At 37.1% G+C, this 9,927-nt stretch overlaps 1 protein-coding gene across 10 annotated transcripts in view; it reads right to left on the bottom strand.

Moving 5' to 3' along the window:
• The window catches only part of PPARA (peroxisome proliferator activated receptor alpha), a 43,165-nt gene that overhangs the window by 7,730 nt on the left and 25,508 nt on the right, over nt 1–9,927 (bottom strand). For 9 of the 10 annotated variants that reach the window (XM_054846297.1, XM_054846105.1, XM_054846204.1 and 6 more), the window contains 4 exons: nt 9,620–9,780; nt 8,107–8,245; nt 5,366–5,568; nt 1,767–2,214 (listed from right to left, as the gene is read on the bottom strand). In XM_054846297.1, coding sequence (XP_054702272.1) covers nt 1,767–2,214; nt 5,366–5,568; nt 8,107–8,245; nt 9,620–9,780 — 951 coding nt within the window. Of the gene's footprint in view, nt 1–1,766; nt 2,215–5,365; nt 5,569–8,106; nt 8,246–9,619; nt 9,781–9,927 lie in introns of those variants that run through there. The other variant, XM_054846723.1, reaches the window with a different exon arrangement.

Raw genomic sequence — 9,927 nt, 5'->3', positions numbered from 1 at the left:
CTGTTCTCAAAACAAACAAAAGAATACATGTCATAATTTTATAATTATTCTTTAAAGTAAGCTATGTTATAGATCCTATATTGTAGGCTACTGTGTATATTCACATTATACACTGAGCGCAGTAAGGCTCAAAATGGATCTTTAAAAAAAAAAAGAAAATAAGGAAAAAAATAATAAAGTAGTCTTCCTTATCCCTTTGGCCAAAGGTTTTTCAAAGCCCACAGTCATTTGAGGAGAGATTTCTTACTACTATATACAACCTGTGCTACAAAACAAAAAAACCACACCATCCTCTCCCCCCCAAAACCAGCAGAAGCATCCAGCCTAGAAATCCAGTTCCATATTCTGTATGTTCTGATAACAGAATTCAAACAGTAAGGATGGAGAAAAAAAGCACGTGGCTACCTCTAGAGAGTTCTTGAATTTTGGTGGCAAGACATAAGTAACAGGCTTTCACTCTTGGTTCCCATATGTATATTGCCACAAGTTATTGACAGGATGTAGGGAAGCACCTATTAAAGATGTTTCACACTTTCTAGTAGATGATCCCATTTTCAGCTACCTACAGTCCTGTAATACCTGCTGTCTCCAGATCAAACTTCTCTGTAAGAAGTCTGGGACAACAGACTAAATATGTTTCTTGAAAATTTAAGCTAGTTCCAAGGAGAAGGATAGAGGGAAAACCAAAATGAACAAAAAAAACCCAAAAAAACAAACCCAAACCCCCAACATTTTGCCTGCAACTCTCCTGACTCTCTTGACTTTGAAAACATCAAAATACCAATGTATTGTGCAAAAGCAATTCAAGATTTGATGGGAACTTGCTGTCTAAACTAGCACACAAAGCTTTTGTAAGTCTACAGATTGTATCTCTGCTCTTGTAATTGCTGAGGATGCGACCAGGGCAGTGAAACATTCTGAGTGTGGCAGAATACAGAAAAGGCCGACAGGAGCAGTTGTTGGAGCTTTCTTGAGCTTTTATTTCCCTTTTCAAAATGCTTATGGATAGTTTTGAATTTAACCTTAAATATGAATGTCCTTACTTTCTGGAGGAAAGAAAGGATTACATTTGTGTTCCTTCACTCACAAAGAGTTCAAACAACAGGCATTTTAAAAAAAAAAAACCAACAAACAAACCACAAAACCCAAACCCCATATCCTTAGGTACTGTAATTTAAAAAAATACCATCATCTAATCTTTTTTAATTAGCTGAGTACGCTGGTTTGGTTTTTTTTAAATAGCCTGTGATATTAAAATCAGAACACAGGAAGTGCATCAGAGCTGTGCATTTGTACAGAACTCATTACACGACGCAATCAGCAAGTGTCAAAGATAAGCAAAGCTATACTCTGCACCTGCCTCCAGTCTCATTACATAGTATTTTTCTGCCCATTTGGCAGATACAAATATTGTTTCCAACCCAGCCTTAAACATAAAAAAACCACCCTGTTCCTGCAAACCCCAAACAAAAAACCCCACCAACACTCTTTACATCCCACTTTTAAAAACAGAGTAACTAGACCCCTCTAAGTGAGGCTAAACAATAATTCCAAGCATGTCTGCAATTCTGCAAAGCAAAATACAGGATCAAGACTGTTAACAGTTACACAGTATCTTCCATGAAACATGCTAAAAGGGAAAATGACACTGTTAGTGGTAGAATTGAATCATCAAGAAATATGTAAGCTTTTCCATTAAAAGTATTAATTCACAAGAAGGAAATGTTAAGATTTACTACCTTAAAGAACATATACACAGTTCTTACCTCCACAGCAAATGATGGCAGCAACAAAAAGGGATATATCGCTATCATCCAATTCTAGTGCATTGAATTTCATTGCAAAATCAAATTTTGGCTCCATTATATCACAGAATGGCTTTCTCAGGCTTTTCAGGAACTCCCGAGTTATAAAACCATTTCCATAGGCTACCAGCATCCCGTCCTTGTTCATCACAGATGCTAACATGGCAAATATGGCTTCATAAACTCCGTATTTTAACAGTGTCACTTGATCATTCAAGTCAAGATTGGAGAAGCCAGGGATAGATTTGGCAAATTCAGTAAGTTCTGTGACAGTCTCTACAGATGTACACTGGCAGCAGTGGAAGATCCGAACTTCCGCTTCCTTGTTCTGAATTCCATTGGCTACCAACTTTGCCACCAGGGTCTTCTCTGCCATACACAAGGTATCCATATCATGTATAACAAATGGCTACAGAGAAAAAAAATACTAATTCAGTTACAGAATAATGGTTATTAACCATTTGTTTCCTAAAAAATAGGAATTTTGATAAACTTTCATGCTAGTCAGTCTTCAACTCTCAATAAACCATCAGTTCTTTCCTATTTCTGCATAAAGAGAAACCATGTATTATAGAACCACAAACTGCAGTATCTAAGAAAAAGTCTGCTCCGCAAACAACAATGCAAATAGGAAAATGTAAATATGTAGGACATATCTTTAATCTAGTTTTATGTAGTAGTTATAGTGAAGACCCAGAAGTACTGTGCCTAGTATGCATATATCCATCTCCGAGCAAGTCCCAGAAGGTTCACAAACCACTTGTATTACCTTCTCCAGAAGTCCAGGTTATTCTGCCTACACTCCTATCGATTCCTAAACTAACTACACTTGATGCACATCATGATGCTTTCCTGAAGTATCCTAGGGGGAATACAGACAATCATTTAAATATAGGACAGCATATTTGCACAAGAATGTGAACCCTGTACTACTCTTGTGTTTTATTATCCAATTTTCATAGACTATGTCCCTGCTGATCTTCCACAGAAATTCAGCTCATCTTTCTAGCTAAAGTTAGTGCTAAGTCATCTCTAAACCCAGAATCCCACTAGAATGTCAGACAACACAAAATTTCAGTCTTGATCATGGTCTTTTTCATAACCCCCTTAGTTTAAAAAGGTATGTGCATTACAAACTGATGAGCCAGTCTCTTAAAACATGATATATATTAAAAAAAAGGAAAAAAGGAAAAAAGGAAAAAAGGAAAAAAGGAAAAAAGGAAAAAAGGAAAAAAGGAAAAAAGGAAAAAAGGAAAAAAGGAAAAAAGGAAAAAAGGAAAAAAGGAAAAAAGGAAAAAAGGAAAAAAGGAAAAAAGGAAAAAAGGAAAAAAGGAAAAAAGGAAAAAAGGAAAAAAGGAAAAAAGGAAAAAAGGAAAAAAGCAGTCAGAATTTCTTAGGAACAATCAGAACTCAAAAACATTTTGATACATATCTGAAGAGCAGCAATTGAAACAGAGGACAATCCACTAAAGAAAAACAACAAAACCTAATGTTTTCCAGCCTACCAAAGTCAAGGCAATTGACTGTGAACATAAATCTAGCTCCATAAATGCTAAGCAAAGCACCTTCCCTGTGCTGTTTTGCTCATCTCAGATTAAATATTATGAGAAACACTTGGTGTTCTGTTAGAAACTCAGAGAATTCGCTTAGTTCACTTAGAAAACTGTCAAGCACACTAGTTTCCTACAGTTGTCCACTTTTACAATGCTTATGGCAACTACAACTACTCATTCCATCTCACTTCAGTACTTAAAGTTATACAGAATGGAACTTTCTATGTGCACGTGGGTATGAGCGGAAAGTGGCAAAGCAATAAACCTACCACATTTCTAAACCGTTTAAAAGATGTAAACTATCTTGTACATCTTTTTGGAATTTATCATCATTTCACTATGCAGAAAATAGGTATGGCCGAGGACTTGGGAGCTAAATTTAAAAATGATACACTGTCATCATGAAAATGCTAGTTCATTCTGAAATGAATTACAGTGGTGCCAAGAATTAGGATTCCCTGAAATCAGCTGTTAATGCACTGTTCAGAAACAGGTGGATTACTCATTACCAACAACAAACCCCTCGAGTTTTGGGGGTTTTTTCCTGTTAAAAAGTCAAAAGAAAATTAAAATGTCTATTTTCCCAAGAGATGATGAAATAGCTTAAAAAACCTCTCCTCTTCCGTGCATATTGAAGAATGAGGAAGCACCCTGTTTATAATATACTAGGTCTGATTCTTCATTCATTATTACTTGTAAATTCACCAAGACATGTGCAAGCCACTATTAGCCAATCAATCAGATGACTATAATCTGAGAGCCTTAAATGCAAACACATGAGAGCATAAATGCAAACACAAAAATTAGGACGCAGTGATCTAGAATCCCTGCATGTATGATACATATTGTAACTTATGATTCTGACGTGGTAACAAGCGCGAAAAGGACTTTATGCAGATATCTACTTGGTAAAGTGTTAAAGCAGGCTATTTACTGTAGGCTTATGTCAGTTTGTACCCCCCAAAAAAATTTAAGCCTGGGCTTAATTTAAGCATCTCTTTAATCCAGTGAAAAAGTCTGGGATTATTCAGATGTCTCTTTTAATGTACAAGCCTGTATGCTTGGCTAGACCAGGCTATAATATGCCAAATTCTGTAATTTAGAAACCAGCTTGCTAGCAGTTTTTATAACACTCATCCCCACAGTTACATGGGTTTTATAATGGCATATGTAAAACCTCTTCCCTGCAAATTTTTACTAAAACTAAAATTGTTGGTAAAATAAGATACTTATCTTCTACATATAATTAACATAAATCACAACAGAATTTAAAAAAAAAATGCATAAAGTGAAACAAGCCAGTCCTTACAATGGTTATACAATCTCATATGCTACGAAACAAAAAGCAGTTGATAGCATTAGGCAGACCTTGGCTAAATTATCCTCAGCAAAAAATAACCTCTACAGCATACATCACAACCTTGCTTGCTTCTCCCTTTCAAAGTAACCATACAGTAAAGACCAGGAAGGCCAGGTGAGGAAAAGGCCAGAACTGGAAACAAAGAGTTACAAACTCAGGTTTCCTTTCCCCTCCTGCCATTAATACTGTTGTGTTAAAACTAGTCATACAGAGCTCCTGTACACCCTAGAAGATAATAGTATTTATTCTGGCATTTATGGCAGAAAAACATTATCTTTTTTTTCCCCCACTGTCATAATAGGAAATTAATTTTGAACCATTTCCCCCAGCCATACTAAGAAGTATTCACATTCAGATGTCACTTTTTTTTTATTAAGAACTAATTTTCTTTCCCTTGTGTGTTTACTATAATTTAAAGTTATGAGCTTCCATTTACAAGTTAATCACCTGATTTTCCTAAAGCTTCCTATTATTCTGATAGTGGGTAAAAGCAACCATATTTACTATAGGTATTCTTTTTGCATATTTCATGTCTGTATTAGCATGATATTTATTTTCTAAAAGATTTGCTTAAGAGTTTAACAAATTATTATAATCACCTTATGTACTTGCCAGCTTTACTTTAAAGTTACAGCAAAAGTACTTACTGGATTGTTATTAGTTTTCCCTGCAAGGATGATTCTGGCTTTAACCTTGTTCATATTGAAGTTTTTCAGGTAAGCGTCATGAATTCTTTTGGCAAGTGATTTAAGATCTGCCATTTCAGAATCTTCTACATAATTTTCACCTGTTAGAATTTCTGCTTTCAACTTGGCCTTCTCAGACCTTGGCATTCGTCCAAAACGTATTGCTGATGGGAAGACATAATTGTAAGACAAATATAAGTTATACAAAAACCTATGCCTTTTACAGTTGCTAATTAGAGCAGGAAGACATTCTGTCTAGAAAAACTGAGGTAGAGGTAGCATCTTTATTATGATAAATTTACGAGTGAAAAAATCTCGTGCTTTCCAACATAGTGACTAATTATCAAGACACAATGCTAAACTGAAGGTAATCAGATGTTTCAAAACATAAACTGGTACCTACAATGAGCTAGAATGCATGCCTTTTTCCTTCTACATTACCTGAGCATTTGTCTTTTGTTTTCTCCTTATCGTGTTCTACAGCTCCCAACGTGAAACTCAAAGTCCACCTTGGGAATTCTGAAAAACTGCGTAAACCCATGTCAGCAGCTTGGCAGAAAGCACACACACCAGCTGGAGAGCTCTCTGGGGAGTTACTCTGCAGGGAATGCTGCAACAGAGTTGGGCCCGAATCCCATTGCAGATTCTGAACCTGCTGGGGCATTCAGTACTTTATGTGCTGAATGTTCAGTTCAACATATTTGTACTGTCTAGGGAGAACAAAACAGATCGGAGACCTGGATTTATGCTCAAAGGCTATAGTCAACAAAACTTCTTCCTAGACCCAGCATTTATTGCTTCTTTTTTTTCCCCAATAGATTAGCCCTTAAAGACTGGAGAGGATGAGAAGAGAGTTTGAGAATCCAATCTAGTCATTAGGATATTCTTTTGAGAAGCAGAAGATGCAAGTTTGAAACACCACGAGGTATGGAGATCTCCTAGTTCTTGGGCAAGTGGTCTTGCCATTTAGCAATAAAATAGGCATGTCCACATCCTTCTTCAGGTAAACCAGCTCCATTTTAAAAAGGGCTTTACTGTCTGATGGTATGCAAGGTTTTGAGATGGCTAATATAGCTGGTTACTCTTACCACATTTCAGCATCTAACCAGTGAGAGGACAGAACCTCACTACTTAGACTGAGCAATTCAGAGCATGTGCAGAATTAGCCCTTCAACATGCCCAAGGAATTTTCTCATGGCATAAGGAGGTGACTCATGACGTAAGGAGGTGACTCTAGGTATGATATGAAATTGGATTTCAATGGAAGTCCAACATGGAAAGCCTGTTTGGAATCTGGCCATGGGTCTATTGGAAAAGTGGAAGAATATCTGCTCTGAACTGAAATTTAACAGTTTTAAGGTCACGGTTGTAAATCTAGTTCTAGGTCTTTTTCTGAGAAGCATTGCCTGCAAGTTAGTGGTCATCTCCTTTCCCCACTGCCTCCCATGTGTTTGCTGCAGTAAAACTGCTACTACTCCCTTCAGCTGGAGCACAGGTGCCCACAGCGTTTTAGTAGGATGAAACAGCTTCAACTGAATGTTAATTCCTGCCAACCAGCACACCTCCCTGCTCAACTCCTCCCCCTGAGATGTTACTTGGTTGGCTGGCACACTCTGCCCAAGTCTGCTGCTTCAGGATGGTTATCACCAGTCTTGCAGAGACTATCAACCCTCTCCCAAAGGACCTTAATCTCAGTCAAGGCTCACCACAAGGGAGCCAGACTTCCCCAGAACCAGAAAGTCAACTCTCCCAATGTGTCTTGCTAGGACTCTACACTATAATGTCATAGGCAGCTTCCCCGACCACATCCCCACCCCAGCTATCTGGACTGCATAATTTCCTTACAAAGTTTGTCTCCTAACCCACAGCTTTTCACCTACTTTTCACCTACTCCCAAATTGCACCTGCTCCCAAGTTCAGCCTTGACACGATCAGACCTACGTAGGGAAAGCAAACTACTGTCATCTGGCCAATAAAAATGTGCTTTCTCATGGCTTGGCCTCTCCCTCTTTACCAAAGTTGCTCAGCAAGCTACATACTGTGCATAAAACTGCCTTGTGGGTTGAAACTGGCCTGTAAGCCACAGGCTTACCAGCCTTATCTTCAATCATTAACACAAACAATAACATAATTTTTAAACTGGATATCCAAATGTGCTGAATTTTTACCATTCCATTTAACAAGCAACCTACCAGATTCCTGTTCCACAGTCAGCAGAGATCTTTGCCCTCCCCCCCTACTCCCTGAACCATCTGCCCAAGAGCTGTTGCACTGTAACCTGAAAAATAACAAAGTCTTCCTACAGATTTCTATCCTACATCATTCCCTCCCACAATGAGCTAGTTGTTCTCCTCCTACTCCTCTACAATGCCCTTGATCTGAATTCTTCCAGTATTAAAATTTGTTTCAATAAGAGTAAAGGTGCCAAAGTTCTGGGTGAAAAAAGCAACTAAATGAACATTAACGTGGACAGACGGACATCCAGCACAACTGGGTAAAGCTTGTAACAGTACATTTGGCAGCTGTGCATCAATTACATTAATTACTAATTACATTAGGGAAACTGGTGTCCCCTACCACAATCTATACTGTAAAAATCTGAGGTTTAACTCATATGTAATATGTAAAAATGTTATCCAAGTGCCTGCTTCCAGAAGCAGGCTCTGGGTAGGAACAAACAAATTAAGGGCACTCTTACCTACCATTATGTGACATTCCAACTGAAAGGCACTTTTGAAAACGACAGTATTGGCACTTATTACGATTTTTTTTCTGAATTTTGCAGTTGCGATCACATTTATCATAGATGAGTTTTAAACGAATTGTTCTTCTAAAAAAACCCTATAAAAAGGTTGAGAAAACAATATACAATGTTAAAGAATGTTGACTACTAAACAAACCAGTTATACAGGTACATTTTTTTTCTTTTATTGTTTACTGATGTCACTAGCAAAACAATATGCAAAGTATAACCTGTCCAAAGAATCTATGCAGTGAAGTGGTGTATATGAAGGCGTGTATAGAATGGAAAACACGAAAGGAGAGAGTAGCTCTCAGCTCTCTTTCTTGGGAGAGGACCAAGAGCCCAGAGTACCCGAGCAGATTTGCACTTAAGAATTAAGCAAAACAGTCACATATTGCTTTTGTACACATTCTCTCAGCATCCTCTGTCAGAAATAACCTTCATCTTTCATATGTGTAAGCCACACAAATACAGAGATTTAACACATCTTTTCTTCAGTCAGCAAATGTAAGGGGTATGACAACACAGCACAGTGTATAGAAAAAGCCAAGGACACAAAAATGAGCATTAAAGAAAAGCCTGTAACTCAACAGATCTTACCATGATGTCTTGATACTGCAATGTAAGGTTAGTCTCATACTACAAAATCATAGGGTTAGCAAATTTAAGGACATTGCAACATTTTGCTTCATGTGACATAACAACATGTCATTTAGACTGTGGGACACAACTGACCATGAACTGGCTCCCCATCTCTAATAAATATTCTAGCATTATTCCATAAGATTTAAATTCAAATTATCATATTCTGACACTGTGCATGAAAGAAAAATGTACACAGATACAATTATTTCTCTCACATTATAACTTAGGGGAAAAAAAAGGAACACTAAAACCTTAGAAGGAAAAAGAAAAGAATCTTCTCATTCATGGGCCACATCATCTCAAAAGTTACACACTAATGATAACATTTGTTTGTCCCAGAGACATGCAGTGGCCCCAAAACAACAACAGGTACAATACTCAGTGATTCAGGCAGAATGTGGTGGAGATGAGAAATTCAGGAGTTGATACTGTTATAATGGAAACATAGCAAACTGGCATGCTTCTCATAGCTATACTCCCAACACAAATAAAACACTAGTGGAGCAAGTAAGCTTTGATTTTTGGTCACAGTTCAGTGTTTTAAGTTGTTTCAGTGTTTAACTAGCTATATCCAGAAAAGCAGCATTAAAATTACAATTGTGAATTGCCCCTGCTTGATGAAGGTCTGGTATTAAGTTATGGTATCCAGTTATGGTATCTGAACAATTTATTTCAGAAAAGAGATCACAAATATGTTTATTATTTGAATAATTGTAATGGCTAGAATGATATTAATTAAATATTTATGTAACAAATGTTTATCTTCATATAACCCTGTAAATAAAGCAACATGATTTAGGTTCTTAAAAAGAAAATTATGACTGTACCTTACAACCTTCACAAGCATGTACTCCGTAATGGTAGCCTGAGGCTTTATCCCCACAAATTCTACATTCAATGTTTAATGCTCCACTGGGTGATTCATCTATGCTACCTGGAGCTGTGGCAAAATTAATGGATGAAGGACTGGATGCTGGTGAAAGGGTGTCTAAAAGAAAAAGGAACACTTCATAAATACTATACTATCAAGATTGATACCATTTCTATACGAAAACCACACCAAAAAATGAGCTTATTCTAAAAAATAATCATGAGTTAATAGTCATTAAATGAACTAATAATTTGGCCTTAAGTG

Source organism: Grus americana, chromosome 1 (assembly GCF_028858705.1).
Source record: "Grus americana isolate bGruAme1 chromosome 1, bGruAme1.mat, whole genome shotgun sequence".
Classification (NCBI taxonomy): domain Eukaryota; kingdom Metazoa; phylum Chordata; class Aves; order Gruiformes; family Gruidae; genus Grus; species Grus americana.
The sequence above is the reverse complement of the archived record's forward strand: the minus strand, read 5'-3'. Positions and strand labels throughout refer to the sequence as shown.